Source organism: Lissotriton vulgaris, chromosome 4_1 (genome assembly GCF_964263255.1).
Source record: "Lissotriton vulgaris chromosome 4_1, aLisVul1.2, whole genome shotgun sequence".
Taxonomy (NCBI): domain Eukaryota; kingdom Metazoa; phylum Chordata; class Amphibia; order Caudata; family Salamandridae; genus Lissotriton; species Lissotriton vulgaris.
The window spans coordinates 1,466,683,910-1,466,703,076 of NC_141691.1; the positions used below are offsets into that span (position 1 = coordinate 1,466,683,910).

A 19,167-nucleotide genomic window follows, 5' to 3' on the forward strand; every position below is an offset into this window, starting at 1 on the left:
CTGCTAAAAGCAGGCGTAAGGAGTGATGCAGCATGTTAGGCATAAGGTGCCCCTGAGCATTGCTCGAGCAGCGTTGTGCTTGTGACACGACTCCAGCAATGCGCCACCCTTACGCCACAGGATGCGACACGCATTTGCCCATCCGTGTGCCACAGCGAGCCACACTGTAAATGCGGTGCATCAGTGGTGGCGCATGGGAAGTTTTTTGTTTCGCAAGTTTTCTGGTACATCCCTGCTGATTTGCAGAGATGCGCAAGACCTTGTAAATCTGCCCCAATATCTTCTAACTAAGCCCACAATTTGAACTCAATTCAGTAGTGAAGCGTGGCTGACCACTGACATCACCTTGGGGACATTTCTTACCATTATAACCTGCTCAATTTTAGTCAACTTCCACTCAAATCAAGACACCCTGATCAATTCTTCTGTAAACTGAAATATTGCCACAGATTTATCATGAACCTCTTTACTACTTCTTCAATCTCATAGAAAAGGTGCTTCACTTTGTTATTTCTACCTGTTTAACATCATCGAGTCAACACCACTTCTCCATCAGGCATGGCGGCACTCAGAACTCGAGATCCCTCTACAAATTCTTCATATTTGTGTTTAACTCCACCCAAGTAGTGGACTACTCACTTTAAACAGACAATTCTCCCTGACCTCCACCATTTACACACATTATCTGTGCACTGTTTACCAACAGGTACCGCATATCATTGAAAGTGGGGTAGAGCACCAAAATATAACATAATAGATTAGTGAGCATTTTCAAAATGCATCTTAATGTCAATTTGTCCTCAGTTTTTCTAGGATGATGCAGGAGTGTTTCCATACGTTTCCACAATTATGGTGCATGTATTCAGAATGCCTCTTTTTAGCCATTCACTTTCTTGTATCCAGGGATAAAAGTAAGCTGCTGATGATTCAAACAGGGTGAACCTGCAGGCAAATTTGAAATAAGCTCCTTGTGTCAGAAAGGATGATGCTCCTAAACAGTCTAGGTTCCAGGCATAAGAATTTGAAATATCACCCACTCCAGGCATCTAATTGGTGTAGGTACATGCTCATGTGGCCTAGAGGGTTCTGATAAAACAGATGGCTGTGGGTGGTGCTCTGGGCATGTCATCAGCAGTCATGCCATTAGTCATGGCATGGTGTGTGGCAAAGGTGGCGGGTGATCTGTGCTTATTTGCAAGTGGCTGCTCCTTACTGGCACTGTCTTGTTCTTTGTCTTCATTATTGTGGGGATGGGTGTGAGAGTCTAAATGTCTCCATATGATGCACACACTGCTCTTCTCTTGAACCTGAAAATGTCGGCATGTTTGGCGTAGTTATTTGTGGCTTCTTTATTCTTCTGTAACACAGGTAGATGTGGCAGTTTATGACACTGGGAACTGTGTTATCCTCTTATCCACCTAGTTAAATTAGATAGGTTCATCAACAAGATCTTGTTTTTCTTTTAAGTCCAAAATTTCTTCTTTGTTTCACGCAATAGCATCAGGGAGAAATTGAAGTCCCTCACCCTACCATCTAATGACTTAGTAGGAAGCCCATTCTTAAGACTATTCTCTCCTTCATACTGATTTGCGTTCCAATTGCATCATATGCTGTAAGATTCGTATTATGACATATGGTTTTGTGGCTTCACATGAGCGAACGGATAGCCAGTAGGCGAGGAGGGAAGACAAATGCAATGTCACCGTAATCCTAAGCATATAACTTGTCTGACATTGAAGATGTCCAAATAAAAAAGTGCAGGGAGCAGCGCCGGGCAAACTCCAAGATGAAGGGTGGTTAGTGAAGTCTGCTAAATTCCTACTGTATGTCTCATTGGATGATGACTATGACCATTCAGGACAATTGTAGATGTCTGGCCTACGCCTGCTGGAAGGGCTAGTGAACCTCCATAATCAATCACACTGCAGAGAAGCAATAACACTACACTGGAAATATGCATTGGTAAGCTACTGAAAGCAATGGCAAACATACACTCAGCAGCCATGAACTTCAGTGGTAGGAAAGGGAAGAGGGTCAGTAACAGACCAAGCAGAATGGTAGCCCCATTGCCTTAATACAAGTGGGCCCATGAATAGCCTCTGTATGACAGAAGACTGCATGAAATAGGTCCAGCACAGGAGCACATTGGTGGGATAATTTTTACATAACCCTTTATGTGATCTGGATATTCCTGAATAGGCAGGACTACCTTATATTCTCACTTCTTTCTATACTTGTGCAAATGTTCACTGATAAGTGCCTCAGACAACCAGAGTGAGAAAAACAAAAGGTTCAATAAAATATGACACTGCACTCCACAATGACAAAAGCGTAATTCAAAAGTGGAGCGGGTTCTAAATCTGTTATGCCCGATAACTCAGAATGTGTCTGCTACATTGAAAGATGAAAGAGCACTGATGTGCTACCTAGAAGCCTAAATAGGAAGTTAAAAAACTAGTGGCTTTTCAGCTATACTCTGTGGTACATTGGTAGAAACACACACAACATTTTAGAATATTTGAGAAACGCTAGATAATGGGCATCACAAGAATCCAAAGTTGGTGAGGGCAGCCGAAAGTTAAAACCTGAAGAGATAGGTGGAATTTCTTTCAAAACAGGCGAAACTTGATCTGAAAGCGCACCTTCATTGTATTGTATTGCAGCATGTATATAGCAATTACTACACCCACGTGGGGCATTGAAGTGCTTGCTTACATTAGTAGCATGCTGCATCAAATACGGTGTGTGGTTGAAAGGATGGTATTTTTGTTTTGAGGCTACATGGAAAGTGTTTCCATGTTGTATGTGATGACCAGCGAGGTGTGGTTATTGTGTTATGGGAGTGTGTTGGATGAAGACGTGTAAGAGACATGCATGTTCAGCATGCTGGTAGCTTTGAACAGCTATGCAGGTCCCTTTATGGTACTTCATATGATATAGTCTGCTTAGCTGGTATACTGCACTGGGTTTTCCAATCTGAGATTTTGTGTATAGTTGTGATCCTGAGCTGGCATTGTTGGAGGGAGAGAAAAGTGAAGAGATCTGTTGGGATGGACATTTTTATTGTCATTCAATACCTGAGTGCCTATATGAAATGTGTAGAAACCGCCAGATTGTATAGATATTTGGGACCTGCAGTGAACTGACTATAATAAAGTCCTCCAAAATTGTTCAATAATATGTGACAGATCTCTTCAGTTATTCCATGCCTGTTCATTTGGTGATGTTTGGCTGTACAGTGCTGGTGATGGACAACCCTCATAGGAGATATGTAGTTTGTGAATTTGTACTATAGTTTACCTAGGTATAAGTTGCAATTGATTGCTGACCACTGCATATTATGGGTTTTGTATTACTGTGGCCCATAACTATTAAATATGGAAGAACCTTAATACATAATGCCACATCGAACCCTAGGTCAGCCCTTTTTTTGCTTACCTGTGTAATGAAAGATGTTAGTTGATTGAGTTATTTGCAATTCATAGGCTGTAAGCTGAGTATTGCTCTGAGGATGCAACTGCTTTCTGGGCGCTCTCTTGAGCTGTGTATGCTCCGGGGTGCTTCTAATGCTAGCTGGATGTGAGTTCCAGAGCTTGGTGGGTTGTAAAGAGAAAGCAGTGCCTCCTACGGAATTCTTATGGTAGTGGCATGATAAGTGGTACAGCCTGAAATGCAGTGTTCTGTTTGATTTTTATTGCTTGATTTGAACTTGTAGGTTTAGTGGTCCTTTTCCTTGCAAGGCTCTGTGGAAAATGCAGAGTGCCTTGAACAATACCCTTCTCGCTGTAGGTAGCCAGTGGAGCGAGGGCAGAGCTAGAGTTATGCATTCTCTTATTTGATGGTTGAAAAGAAGCCTTCCAGCTGCATTTTGGATGGGCTCTATTTTGCAAATAATGGATGGGGATATGCAAAGGTATAGGCTGATGGGATAATCAAGCTTGAAGATTATAAATGTGAGGATGGCTTGCAGTTTACCTTGGTATGCAAGGTATGGGAAGATCAGGTGTAGTGTTTTCATTGTGTAGAACGCACTCATTTTTAGAAAGTGGTATCAAGGATAGATCTGAATCCATGGATATTTCTAGGTTTCTAACTACTCTTGATGTTGTCAGAGGGGTTTCAAGTGCCTTAGGCCATGTGGCAGCTGGCTGGTAGTTTTACCATTGTCCGCATGTTATAATCTCTGTCTTTTAAGTACTGAGCTTTATATGGCTTTCATCATCCATGTGTTTTAAGTACGAAGGCAGTCATCGAATTTTAAATTGTCGAGGTGTTTGGGGCTATCCATTGAAAAATTATTTGGGTGTTATCGACATAGTTGTTACAGGCGATGTTCTATGATTTAATCAGATTTAGTAAGGGGTTTAGGTAAATGTTGAATAATAGAGAGTATATTATGGACCCCTTGGGAACATCATAATGTGTGAGGAGGTGATGAGACAAGATGTAGGCAGACTACACTTTTTCTGTCCATGAGATAAGAAGCAATCCATTTTCAAGCATTTTCACAGATTCCAATACTGTGAAGTCTTTGCAGTAGAGTGTGGTGGTGGGCAGTGTCAAATGCAGCTAATACACCCAGAAGAAATAAGGCAATATCTTGTCCACTGTGAGTTTTATATCATCCCAGATGGATATGATGGCTGACTCTCTGTGCCTCTGCCTGGTCTGAAACTGGTCTGTTAGTCTGACAGTAAGCCATAATGTTCAGTTAAGTTAGAGAGTTAAGTAAACATGCTTTCTCAAAAATATTTCTTAAGAATTGTTCATTTGATATGGGCATGTAGTTTGCTGGATCAGATAGGTGGAGGTTTTTCTTTTTGAGGAAAGGTCGAATGTAGGTGGTTTTGAGCTCAGGGGGGAATGATCCTAGTTTCAGAGACCTCTCCTGCACAGGTTGAGTAAAGGATATCTTTAAAGACTCTTAGAGGTGTTACGTCTGAAGGTGAGCCTGATGGTCTGGCTGTAATGATAATATTGAAGAAATCTTTTTGTGACAGGATTCTGAAAATATGCATTGATTGATGATAACTGGTGTCTCCTTCTGTTATGCTTAGATCATGCATTGTTGTGGTGGGTCCGTGTTTTCTTTAAGATCATTTTCAATCTTTGTAATTTTTTAGATTCAATAATTGGCGAATGCGTCACAGAAGTCTTGTGATCATGGTGTTTCTGTGTTTAGGCACTCTGAATTGCAGTGTACTTCAGTTATGGGCCTGGAGTACTGATGTCTTTTCTGTGGTTCTATTGGCTCTTTTGTGGACATTGTTATTTATTTATTTTTTTTAAATATGTTTTATTGAAACTCTTGACATACAATTACATTTCTGTGAGCATTATATGAAAGGGAAACAGAGAGTCAGTCAACTCGCACAATGTCTGTGAGAACGCTGATGACAGCTGAAGACCCAATAAGTACAATCATCAGCAAGTTACGCAATCAGCTGCGGTGGGAACAGTCTCGGCGTCTACATTAAATGACACTCTTACATTGCACAACAACGTATATTGCGTTATCCATCCCACCAGAGTATCTGGCCCACCCTATCAAACCGGGTGTGCCTCTGGTCGACTCACCCCGTATTGCCCACAACCCTCCGCCCGGTGATGCAATGCGTTGTTTCCCAAGGGTGGGTGTTACCGACCGGGTCTGTCACTAGGCGTTGTGTGTGAGCGCCGTGGATGTTGAGTACACTCTGATTATTGTCGTGGTGTGGTAGAGGGTTGCGGCATGGGTCGCCGTGTGGTTTATGATCATGTGCTTGCTTGTCAGGTGTGAAAGTGTAGCGTAGTCAACTGGGGGGCGACAGTCTGCTGAAACAACTTCGAAACCAAGGGAGGGAATAGAAAAGAAATTGGGGATGCAATGAACCTTAATTCGGGGGAGGGAAGGGGGTGCTGTGATGTGGTTCCTGCTGTCCAGGTTCCGCGACCAGGTACCGTGTCAATGCGGGGTGGAGGTGTCATGTATATGCGGTTCAACGGTTTTGGGCGGTGTGCGGAGGCTTCGGGCTTTGGGGTGGAGTTGCTCCGTATGGGCCGGTCTCGTGGTCGGTCCCTCCCAATAAGGGGGGGGGGGAGGGTTGCGTGGGGTGTGGGGGGGAAGGGGGGCAGGGGGGGAGGGGGTCCAACGGGCAGGGGGGGAGGAGAGTCTGTATGAGTGGTGGCTCTTGTCTATAAGTGTGTGGCTCCGGCTTCATATTGTTGCTGTGCTTTACTCTCCCCAGATGTACCTCTTCACCCTACAGGGGGGGGGGATGGGGAGGTTTTACGCCCAGTCTACGTTATCCCTCAGTCGTGGCAGGCCCTGTTAAATGCCTGTAGGATGTCCTCCCAGATCTGGGCTATTGGGATGGCTCTCCGTCCCGCGGTCTCCTCCCTGCGTAATACTGTGCCCTCCGCTGTCGCCCAGTAGGTGAGAGAGGCGCACCAGCTTTTCGTCAGTGGTGGGTTCGTGCCCTTCCAGTGTCGTGTTATGAGTCGTTTGGCGGTTATCAATCCCAGATCCCAGAACCTGGTGTGAGCCTTGTTGTGTTTCGTTCTTTTGAACAGGCCCAGCACACAGGCATCCCAGTCGTGTCGTAGTTCTATGTCCGTCCATTTTGTCAACAACGTAGTGACATCTTGCCAGTACGTCTGTAGTCCGGGACACGCCCACAGCATATGTAGGAGGTCTGCATTGAGTCGCGCGCATCGTGGGCAGCTGGAGGTGTCCAGCGCGAAGTAGCGATTGATCTTGTCCGGGGATAGATACGCCCTATGCATGATGTAAAATTGTATTATTTTGAATCTCGAGTTGCGGGGTATATGTCGTGGGCTTTCCAGGATTCTCTCCCATTCCTTATCCGACCAGTCCCTCCCTATGTCAGTCGTCCACCTGTCTCTCAATGGCTGTAGTGGGCATGTAGTATGGGACTGTAGCGCCTGTGTCAGCCAGTGTATCACGTGCGACCCGGCCCCCATGATATGTAGGTATTGTATCAATAGGTGCGTCTGAGGTTCCTCCGATATATCGCCCCAGTGTTTCGTGAGCACCCGGACCATGGAGGCATGGAGCAAGAACTGCCCTGCCGGCAGACCGGGGTCCTCCACCAGTCTTTCGAACTGGACTAGGGTGCCGTCGTTGTACAGATCCGCCATTGATTCAATCCCCACTTGCACCCAGCCGTCCAATTGGGCTGCGGTTACCACTCCCCCAGGCCTGGGCATGCCTTCCTGCGGGAGTGCTGGGGCGTAGGGTACAATCCCCTTTGTTAGTTTTATTGCTCGTTTGTAGCATCTAAGTGCCACCGCAAGGTGCAGTTGCACCCTGCGAGCTGCGCCGTTGAGGGGGTGGAACAGTGCGAGAGGCTGTGTCGTTTAGGTTTCTTCCCGCAAGCCAGGCCACCACCCATTGAAGTTGCGCCGCGAGATAATAAAGCTCTTGATTGGGGACCGCAAGTCCCCCCGAGGACGTCGGGGCATATAGCTTCTTTAGGGCTACCCTAGGTCTCCCTGTGTTCCATATGAGGGTTCGTACCAGGGTCTCCAGGTCTTTAAATATCCGGGCAGGGACGTACACCGGTATGTTCGAGTAGTAATAAAGGAGTCTAGGTAAAACTATCATTTTCGTCAGGGTGATTCTGGCCGGGACATTCAGCGGGAGCGTGTTCCAGAAAGTTATCTGGGCTCGCAGGGAGGATATAGCCCTGACCAGGTTGCCTTCCAGTACATCCGTCGGAGACCTGTATATGTGGATGCCGAGGTACTTAAAGGTGCCCGCATACCAGGCCAGCATTGTGCCCCCTAATTGCACTGCACATTCCTGCAAGTCAGGGTGAAAGGGGTAGACTCCAGATTTCCCCCAATTGACTCTCAGTCCCGAGTGGGCTGTAAATTCTCGTAGGGTGTTCGTGAGCCTTGGCGGTATCTGTGTGAGGTCCCTAATGTAGAGGAGCAGGTCATCAGCGTACAGCGAGACCGCGTGTGTGCCGTCTATCAGCGGGATGCCCCATTCTGCACCTTGACCCCTCAGCAACTCCGCCAGTGGCTCCATTGCTAACGAAAAGAGCAGAGGCAACAGTGGGCAGCCCTGACGTGTGCCCCGCCTTACTCTTATGGTGTCCGATAGGAGGCTCCCGGTCGTGAAACGGACGCTAGGCGTTTGGTATAGGAGGCCGACCATATCCAAATAAGCAACTCCCAGGTCGAATTTCTGCATTACCGCCCTGAGATACGGCCACTCTACTGAATCAAATGCCTTTTCCAGATCCAATACAAGACAACCCAATTGCGGCCAAGGTTCCCTTGCGTATTCCTGCACCCTAAACAACTGACGGATATTGAGTGATGTGCTGCGCGTAGGCACAAAGCCGTTCTGGTCTGTGTGGACCAGGGTGGGTGTGTACTGAGCTAGCCTCCACGCTAGTGTGGATGCTAAAATTTTATAGTCGGTGTTTAGGAGGGCGAGTGGTCTATACGAGCCCAGTAGCGTCCCGTCCTTTCCCGGTTTTAAGAGGGAGACCAGGGTGGCTTCATTCAGAGAGGGAGGTAGTGAGGAGTCGTCGAACGCTGTTTCATACATTTTAATGAGTTCGGGATCAGGAGGTCCGGATACGCCTTATAGAACTCCGCTGGGAGTCCGTCAGGGCCAGGGGACTTACCATTGGAAAGCGCTGCTATGACCTCTCGGAGTTCCTCAGAGGTAATGGGTGCTGCTAGGTCGGTGCGCTGGGCGTCGCGAAGTGACGGTAGCGGTATCTGGCTGAGGTAGCCCTCCGTGTCCGGGGCGGGGGTGGGCAGGTAAGAGCGATACAGTGTGTTATAATGGGCAGTGAATGCGTCGTGGATCTCCAATTGGGTGTGTAAGGGCGTCCCATCGGCGCCCAGTACTTTCGTGACTGGTTTTGTCTTTTCCTCCCTGTTAATGAGCCACGATAACAATTTTCCTGGCTTGTCCCCCCTATCGTGAGTGCGTGCCGCGTGGGCCGCGTAATTCAAACATCCCAGCCTCTCCAGTAATCTTTCGTGGCTCGCTTGCGCAGATTGTAACCCAGTGACATCCCCTCCAACTGAATCCTGCTCATATCGGCTCAACTCAGCTTCTACCCTCTGAAGATCTCTCTCAACCCGTCGTTTGAGATTGCCCTGCGTGCCCAGGCACTGTCCCCTTAGGACCACTTTGAACGCATCCCATTCTATTTGTGGGGAGGTGGCAGAGCCCGCATTCTCCTCGAAGTAATGTACTATGTGTGTAAATAGTGAGTCCCGAAAGGGTGCGTCCAGCAGGAGATATGGCTGTAGTCTCCAATTGGGGATAGGGGGACGAGCGCTTGCCCATGAGACTGTCCGCATGTGAGGATTGTGGTCGGAGTGTGTCCTACCCATGTAGTGTGCCTCCGTTACCAACGGGAGTAAGTCGTCAGTGAGCATGTATCTGTCCAATCGGGTGTGTAGGGTGTGAGCTCCTGAATAGTATGAGTACATCCTGGTGGTTGGATTTCGGTGTCGCCACACGTCGTGTAAGTTCCAATGGGAGGCGCAGGCTATAAGGGCTTTCATGGCGCCCACTACTGGCGCATTGGGCAATGGTGGGAAGGAGCGGTCTAGTGTGGTGTCCAACACGCAGTTGTAATCCCCTCCCAGTATCCAGGGAATCCCGTGCCAGTTTGATAGGGCCGTGGACACTGTCGCGAGAAAACCCTGCTGGTCCGTGTTGGGGGCGTAAAGCGACGCCAGTACTAACGGGTGCCCATCCAGGCGTCCCCTCACTGCCACCAGTCTCCCCTCCCCGTCTATGTGTGAGTCGTCAATGTCAAACGGAATCCCCGGTCTCACCCATATTAACACACCCCTTGCGTAAGAGGAGAATCCAGTTGCGTAGAGCTGGCCACGCCACCGCCTGCGTAGTGTGTGCACTTCAGGGGCTGTCTGGTGTGTCTGATGCAGGAGTGCTATTTGCACCTTGTGTCTCTTCAAGTAGGAGTATATCATGTACCTGCGCGAAGGTGTGTGTATACCGCGTACATTCCAAGTACAGATTTTAACCTCAGCCATCAGTATTTATCAGGTTAGTTCCATCCGTCCCCCCCCCCTGCCCCACACACCCCCCCAGGGAGCCCCCCACCACCCGATTCCACAACATCTCCACACCTATCCGCAGGACACCAAAGTGAGTTCAGTAAGTTCGCCACCAAACTGTGTTTGCAGCACATCACAAAAGGGGGAAGTAGGGTGAACATGAACTGGGGGAAATACCATAGGGTCAGCTGCCAAACGTGCAGCCGTCCAAACTCTCTACTGAGGTTTCTAACGATCCAGTCTGGGGGGTTGCTGCCCATTACGCAGGCGAGGTGGATAATGATTACCAGGAGAGCGTGAATGCGCGAGCAACCACTCACGGGGGGAGATATATAGTTCCGGGGGACCATCTGGCGGGCCTCACCGCCAGCAGTCTAGTGCGACTGTAAAGTCATGTGGCACCATTGCTATTAGGCCTCAGTGTGCTTCAGGAGCTCTCGCCCATTCGGAAGGACCCCTGCCGCAGCATGACCCATGGGGTGTAGGGTCCCCAGGCCGTCTGTTCGGCGGCACGCGACATTAAGTGTGTCTCAGTGTCAACTTACTGCGTCTCAGGTGTGCGCCTTCGCAGGGAGGAGCTGGCTCACCGCCTCCGCCTCGTGCAGTCAGTCGATACCGTCTGGCCGCCTCCCTCTGGTGCTTCGGTCCCACCGATCGGCAGGTGTAAGGGCAGGGAATGGGAGGGAGAGCGGGGCAAGGCGGAAAGAGTGCCAGGGTGCGACACTCCATCAGCCGAACAGATCCGATGTTTGTGGGGTGATTACTGGTAGATCACCTGAAACTTGTGAGTCCGGTAGTCCGTAGATCGCCTCATCGTCGCTCGGTGATATCCTGGGGCTGGTGACAGGCGGGGAGCGTTGGGACGGGGAGCCGCTGAGCACCGAGACCATCCGCAGGGCCTCCTGCTGCTCCTGGCGCATTTCCTCCTCAGGTGGGCTCGCGCTGTGCTGTGTGCTACTCGCCGCTGGTGAGGGCGATCTGGCTCCGCGTCTTCTTTTGGATCTCCTGCGCCTCCTCGACCTAGGCGGGTCCCCTTGTTTTTTTGTGTTTTTGTCCGTCCCGTTGTCCAGCCAGGCCTCCACTTCCTCCGAGGAGTCGAATAAGAGTGTCTTTTCATTAGCTATTACTCTCAGTCTTGCTGGGAAGAGGAGGGAATACGTGAGTCCTAGCTGGCATAGCCGCCTTTTCACTATCAGGAAGGAGTGTCTCTGGCGTTGCACCTGAATTGTATAGTCCGGGAAAAACATTATGTTCGCATTATCCACTTGTATGGTGCCGAGTTTGCGGGTCTCTCTCAGGACCGCGTCCCTGTCTCTATAGTTCAGGATGTGAATGAGGAAAGGGCGCGGGTTAGAGCCAGTTTGGAGCGGCCTGGTCGGGACTCTGTGCGCCCGCTCTACCACAAAGTGGGGCGAAAGGGTACCTTCTGGCAACAGGGTGCGAAGCCAGTCCTCCACGTGTGTTGTCGGATCTCTTCCTTCCCATTTTTCTGGCAGACCCACTATTCGGACGTTGTTGCGTCTCGCCCGTCCTTCTGCATCCTCCGCCCTGTTGTCCAGGAACTCCACTCTGTTGAGAAGGTCTTTTATCTGCTTGTCTGACTGGGTGACTCGCGGTCCCAAGTCGGACACGGAGGTTTCCAGGGTCTTGGTGCGTTCGGCTAGTTTTTTGTGGTCTGCTTTCAGGTGTGTTAGGTCTATGGCGACTCCGTCTATCTTCGCCTCCAAGGACGTCCGGGTGGACTGGATGGAGTTCTCCAGCCGTTCCATGGCCGCCAACACCGAGTCCAGCCTGGCCGTCACCGGGTCTGCGTCCGCCGGCTTCTGTGACTTGTCCATTTTGCCCTTCTGGGACGTGCTCCCGACTCCTGTGCGCTTCCCCGCACCCCCAGACATGGGCAGGGTCCTGCGCGCGGATGACCTGGACGGTGCGATAGTTAGTGGTGCTGGGCGCCGTCTGTACCACAAGCAGGGATGGTGCCTGTACACCCGTAGTGAGGGGTGTTGGGAATGTTCTCCGTGAGTTGTCTGCGGTCGTGTGGGGCCAACCAGTATGCGGGCCAGAGTGTCTCGGTGGCGGTTGCGTCACTTCCCGGTCTTTGGCTGGGTGTGATATACTGCGTGGCTTGGCCTCTGAGGTCTTGTGTCGTGGGGCTTGCGCCGTCCCGCCACTGCGTCATTCAACTGGCGATACTGCAACCTAGAAGGGGTCAGTACCTGTGGGTGTCCATCCGCGTGTTTCATGAACCCCAGCGGTTCAGTAGTGTGGGCGGCATTCGGGCGGCAGCATCTCCTGCAGGCACCCCCCCCCCCTGGTCAGCCAATATGTCGGGGGGGCGCAGTGTGCGTTATGGACCCCTCCTGATGTGCCGCTGCAGTGGTGGTTGGTGCGGCCAGACGGTGCTCTGTCCGGACAGGCGGCTAATGATGGTGGTGTATGCGTGCTCCGGTGGTGGGTGGCCTCGAGCCCGGGCCGATCCTGGTGCCCTCCGGTGGTTACCACTGCTGCCTGGTAGCGCGGAACATGGCGCCAGTCCCCCGGGGCAACCGGTGCAGGGGCGCCCTATCTTCTCAGCATGTGGGTCGGGTGTCGAGGTCCGCGACCACCGGGGCCCGCCAGTGCCACTTTGCAGGGAAGGGGGCCCCCGCTTGGAGCTGACGGGGGGGGTCCTTCGGCGGCGGCCCACGCTTTTCCCGCGCACCCCTCAGGCCTAGTGCAGGTGGCGCTGGGGGTCCTATCCCCGACTCGGGAGCTCAAGGGCTCTCTGGGGACCCCGCCAGGGTCGGCTCTGTTGGTTCCGGGCAGGTGCCTAGTTCTCCAGGCGGCCAGACCCCTCCTGCCGACGCCGGGGCCCACTCACCCTCACTCCGGTTGGTGCCGCGGCTACGGGCCAAGGGCTCCTCTTTGCATCCGGTCGGACGTCGGCCCCAGTCCGCCGCTGCAGGCCTGTACACTTGTCGCTTGGGTGGTCCCAGCAGGGCCACCGTCGCTTCCCAGCCTCCGGTGGGGACCTGCCGCGGTTAGCGCACCTCAGCGCTGACGTCTCTGCTCAGCCATCGGGTGTGTTCGGCCCGCACGGCCTACACTTCCGGTCCCGACCCCGGGCTTGCCTGGCGGGCCTCGCCGACTTCGTGGTTTCCTTTGCGGCTCAGGCGGACTCCTAAGAGCCGGTGCGGTTCCGGGGCACGTGGGACCCCGAAACTCGGTCCGATGCTGGGTCGCCGCCTTATAATGACATGCCCCAAGTTGTGGCCGGCCAGACGGAGATATAGCCGGATAAATTACCCCCAGAGTGGAGGATCACGCCGGAGCTCCGCTAAAGCACAGCCAGTCTCGCTGCGCGCATAGCCACGCCCCCCTTTGTGGACATTGTTATACTGCCATAGCTACTTTTGTCTGTTTCATCTCCAGATCCTCTCCATTTGCATTCTACTGTTTTTGTTTTCATTTTTTTGAAGCTGCCATCAACCTTTGTGGTGGTCTTTTTGTAGTCAACTTTGGACGTGGTTTTTGTTGGTATCTGTTTGTCCAGTGTAGTGGCAATCCAGCTGTAGAAGGTGTGTTTGTCTTTTGGGCCGCATGTTTATTTGAGGTTTTTCAAGGTAGGTGTTGAGTTGACGGATGGCTAGCTTTTCCATCATCTATATGAGCGTTTGTTGTTGTTGGTTTTTGTTGTCTTCAAAGTGTTGTTACTGATAGGTCCTTTGAACTTGTAGATACTCTGTCACTGCTGGAGAACGCCATTATTCTGGCACGTCAGCCGAGCACGCAAGGTACCGGACACGACGGACAAGATAGATGTCTGTGTTTATCGGACACAGAAATACGCCTGACGAAGTTCTTTTTGAATGAAACGTGTTGGCTGCCAAATGAAATTAAATAAAGAAGACTAAAGCAATCTGATATTAGATGGACATTTTCCTTTAAATCCATTAATATTTGTACTATTGATGTGCGGTGGTGCAATTCACAGTGGGTGGAATCTTTGTTACTGATAGGTGTGTAGATATTGAAGATGATGGTGTTGTGGTTGCTCTAGTTTATGGGAGTTGTCTGTAACAGTAGGAGATTGTTCAATTAAATGTCATCAGACACAGAGACAGAAGGAGGGAACAACATAACAGAGATCTTTAAACTTGACATTGTTGTGTGGTGGTCTATTTATTAAGAAGAAGGAATAGGTACCTGTTGAAGTAGGGTGACATCTTATCATCAACGATTCACAGCCACCCATGGTGGGATTTTCAATTATTGTTATTTGTAGCCATGTTTATGGATGACAGCTAGGCATCTCCAATATTGCCAACATGATTGTTTTTAATTATGTGAAAATCGGGAGAGATGGCTTCATATCATGTGGGTGCCGAATCTTCACTCAGTCATGTTTATGTAGTGAAGGAGAGGTCCGGTGTTGTTTCCGAGAGCAGTTCAAAGATGTTAAATTAATTTTTGTTGATGGATCTTGCATTGAAGAATAGGCATTTTAGTTGTGGTGTTTCATTCTTCCTGTCCTGTAATAAGGGTGGTGGTGAATAGGGTATTTTGATGTGGCTGGCTTTTTGGTGAATTGTGCTTGTCGCTTTTACGTGGAGGTGGAAGGGAGGTTGTTTGGTTAGGGAAATGTGGACGTTGAGATATATGTATGTGTGGGTGGTGGGTAATGGTGTGGTAACTTCTGTGTTGTCTGTAGATTTGTGTAGACTTTGGAGGGTTGTTGTGGGAAGCCATTTTGCACAAACAGTTCCTAAATTGCCATACAGAGGTGAAGTTTTGGACTCAACAGGTTAAATTACTTTTATATGGATTCCTATAGAGCGCAGACAGATGGACATGTGAGCCCTTTTCTTTGAGTCATGTGGCCATTACTGAGTGGTTATTGACAATAATTACTGATTCAGGACGCTGACCACAGCTGCTCTCCTCCTCTGTGTTTGGTTGAAAGTGTGAGTAGACAGTTGCACCCTCCAGGACATTCTATTGCCCCATCCTATGAACTAATCCTCTATAGAGTCTGTTTCTGGGGATGTGGATTTGCCCACCTGCTAGTGCTGGCAGGAAGTTACGATCTGCTTACAAGAATATGTCAGGTATACAAGAGAGCGTTCTGTGTACCCACTAACCCCACAATTCGACTTACTTTTATCCTAAAACTAGCCTGTAACTAAATAATTTCTCTGGCAATATATCCCTAGGAAATATTTACTGTCTACTCTTAAGTATACTCCCATTGAGATGGAAGATTCTGTTGTCTCCATGCTCCCCAAAAGCAGGCACATCCATCTCAATGTCCCTGTGCCCAGTTCATTAGCATCAGGTATACATTTCCATACCAGCACAATCGTGTGTCAACTTTACACTTGAATTGATTTTAGGAGCCCATACAAGCAGTAACCACTTCATCCTAATCCCTGCTGATAAAGTCACCCTTAGGGTGGGTATAGAAGAGTTCTCAAGTGGCATCACATATACCATAATAATCTGCTACTATACATCTAAAGGAACATTGCCATTTTGTTGATTAATTATGTGAGGTGGTAAGATGACTATGGTACACTAGGTATTTCTTTTACATAAAACAGGCGCAACCGAGATTGTGTAATTTCAACATGCATTCACATGTTCCAAACAATGCATGTGAAAGCTATAGCACACAAAGCCCAAATATTCTGCTCATCAATGTAGCCTCTGAGGTTGACAGCAATGCATCATATCATCAGTATGAGAACGTAGCAAAGTGCTACTAAGCCATATACCCAGCTCTGTGCTGTTCCAGTGAATGTACAGTGGAAGATATTTGCATGTAAGGTACACAGAATGCTGTTGCCCACTCTTGCCTCCATAGTCTTCATCTCCATCAAGAACGCGCCTATATTTTCTCTGCCATACAACACAGCAAATTACATTTGCCCAAGGCATTTATTTTTTTCATTTGATGAACAAAGGGAATAAATTTAAGAAAGATGAAAGGGTAAAAGAAAAAAAAGTCCGACCTGACAATACTGTGGATAAAAAAGACACTAAGATGAAAAAATGATAATAGTGTCATGGATTCACGTATGGAGGAGGGTTTGGATGGAAACTAAGGCTGGGTTGTACGTCAAAACTCACCATCTCAAAACCACTTCTTTTCATCCGCCTGCAGGACTTGAGGTAAGTGCGTATGCGTTTCCTGGCGCGCTCCTGGTACTCAGGGAACTGCCGCCTGCATGAGTCAATGATAGCCTGGATCTTTTCTTTGGGCTGCTTAGAGATTGGGACCATGCGGTCTAAGTTTTCATCTACAAACAGCCTGACAAACATCTGCGGGCAAGAGGGAGACAGAGGAGAAGGGTTTGGAGGGACTGCTCTCGTCTCTTTCTCACTTCCCCTCCTGATCCCTGCCACAGAAAGTGTCTCCTGTGCATGCCCGGAAGGACTTTTTGGGGGGAATTTGTAGCCCATCAAATTCTTCTAATAAGGGTGTACTGCTAGGGACTGATAAGAGAGGCAGAAAAAAAATGTCCTTGTTTCGTGGATTACAAAATAAACCAATGGTTTGCTGTAAAAATAGTATTATATTGGAATTAGGTGCACTGTATTTGGTATTTACTACTGAATCAGGTTATTCAGAATATGATCTTTTTTCTTTTACACCATGCACATTTACAAAAGACTTGATTCAGTACAGCTGGGATTGAACTGGCAATGCATTATGCAATTCATTCCATCATCAGGGTATGTCTGCAAACATTCACAACCCTTCTTAGTTGGGGTATGAAGCTGGCACCAGCCCTCACTATCCACAATCAATCACTGCCGAACTAGAGCTTGTGGGTGAGAGCATTGTATACTTTAGAGCCCTCGGGTGAATTATTGAAATCAATAAGGCTTTTAAACCTTTGGAAAGGCTGGTAAATAACAATGTGAATTGAAAATGGGAAGCAGAGGCACTGCACTTCTGCAAATGCAGACCGACTCACATTAAAAGCCTTCAAGCGTTCGGTCTCGACCCCATCGCCTTCGTTAAGTCTGTCACTGTCATCAGGCTCATCATGGTCGTCGTCATCATCATCGCCTCGATTTAAGGACAGGTCTTCCACACCTTCGCCAACGCTCTCATTCTTGCCTGAATCATAGCTCGACAAACTGTGTGCGGGAGACTGGGGAAAGGGAAAAGATGGAGATCATCTTCCAAATAAATATTACATCCCTTGGTACCATAGAAAACAATTTCTCACCAACTGAGTAAATAAGTGTTATTTTTGTGATCATATACATTACAATGACATAATAAACAAGTGCGTGCAAAGCTAATAGATCTCTCATGTGACACTGATTGATTCTACTAATGCTTTTCCCCCAGATGACCACATTGTGTGTATTATATGGTTTTTCTTTTGGTTTAAGAAATATCATGCAAAGATGACCACAAAAGTGCATGCACAATTTTGCAGCCATCTTTGAATGATTTTCTTATACCAAATGAAAAGAAATTGCAACGTGGCCACAGTGCATGTTTTAAATCCTTTCAAAGGGGGCTATCCGCTGATACAGTGGAAGGGCGCGGTGACAGTGTGAAGGAATAGGAGGGCAAGTGGTGTCAGAGGGACTAATATTTACAAAGTCAGCAGAAGCATGAAGGAGGAGAGGATTAGGGAGTACCACAGAGAGATAGAGAAAAAATGGTCCATCATCCACTGCAAAGCAAAGTTGTGACATCAGCATCGGAAGAATACAGTTAATCCAATAAAAACAGTGAGACCAAAATGGTCCTTGGTCAGGACTAACACAATAATTGGGAGGAAGTCATGGAATCAGGAGCAGGACACTGAGAGAGGTAAGAAAGCTCTAAATCATGAACACCATGCAGACACAAAGCCCACTCTAAGTCCATTTTTGATACAATGGTTTTGTTTTCTAACAGACAGCTGTAGGCGCAAGCTAAAAATGAGCAAACACACTGCTTTATATTGTTAAAACATTCTAAGTAAGTTCAGAGTTCCTTTCCTGGATTGTTTTAAAGCAGAAATGAGCAAACACTGCTTTGCACAGTTGACAAATTCTAGTTAAAAATCATTTCAGAGTTATTTTCCCATATGCAAAAAATGATGAAATAATTTAATTAACTCATTTTCAGCTGTTTAAGATTCATCCCAGTTTCAATTACAAACTTGTATTATTATTTTCAAAACAGTATTTTCAGAAAAGCAAATGGCAAAAAAGGATAGGACCAGTTTTAACAATCATGCTGCAGAAAGATCCATCTTTTTTGTGAGTGCTAATGTGGTCAATGCAGGGCCAGGGTATTTATCTGATGATTATACTAACTTTGTATTATGGCTTTAGTGATTTCTCAGAGTTGCCACTTACTACACGTAAAGTCACTGCAGATCTCTCAAAAACAGCTTCTTCAGTCCTACCATATTATTCACAGGAGAGGCTCACAACCTAGCTACCTCCTGCACTTATCCAGCCCCATTCCCGTGAAGGGTGCTCTCCCCAACTAACTCTCCCTAGAGCTGTCAGTTAGTCAGAAAGGATGTTTATTTAGATCTTAGACTTTAAACAATCTAAAACCACAGTTAGTCATCATAAAAACGCGCATGTACAATAACTTATCATATAATTAATAAATAACATAATTGTCTTAATAATGCATATAGGAATAAAACCTCATCCTACACTTTTATAGCAAACACAAACATTTCCTCTGAAAAAGTTAAAAATCTATTTTAAAAGGACAGACTTCTAATAATCCAATATTAACCTTTTGATGGCAACAATAAATCTCCCTAAGGCACAAGTCACATCTTAATACCGCATATAAGTTAAAAGTGCTGCTGCTTGCACACAGTTCCTGTTTCCGTATTTTTAAATTTTTTGCCTTAAGATGGTTTTCCGAAGGGTCTCCTAGAGCTCTACACACATTCAAGCCTGATGCGCTGGCTTTGCCAGTGCTTCTTCTACGTAGACCATTATGGCAATGACTAATATTTTACAAGCAATTGATTGGTTAAGAGGGGTCCCGCTCCCATCATGTGACAATGGATTGCAGTGAACGACTTGAGGTTGCTTCTACAACAACACACTCATGTATAAAGCTACAAGAGCTGGATAGCTAGGGGAAAT

At 47.9% G+C, this 19,167-nt stretch overlaps 1 protein-coding gene across 4 annotated transcripts in view; it reads right to left on the reverse strand.

Annotated features, from left to right (window-relative positions):
• Positions 1 to 19,167, reverse strand: part of NOL4 (nucleolar protein 4) — a 713,110-nt gene that overhangs the window by 179,545 nt on the left and 514,398 nt on the right. For 2 of the 4 annotated variants that reach the window (XM_086965701.1, XM_086965700.1), the window contains exons 8-9: positions 17,019 to 17,198; positions 16,168 to 16,359 (exon numbers count right to left, since the gene is read on the reverse strand). In XM_086965701.1, the coding sequence (XP_086821827.1) occupies positions 16,168 to 16,359; positions 17,019 to 17,198 (372 nt within the window). The remainder of the gene's footprint in view (positions 1 to 16,167; positions 16,360 to 17,018; positions 17,199 to 19,167) is intronic. The other 2 variants (XM_086965702.1, XM_086965703.1) reach the window with 1 other exon arrangement.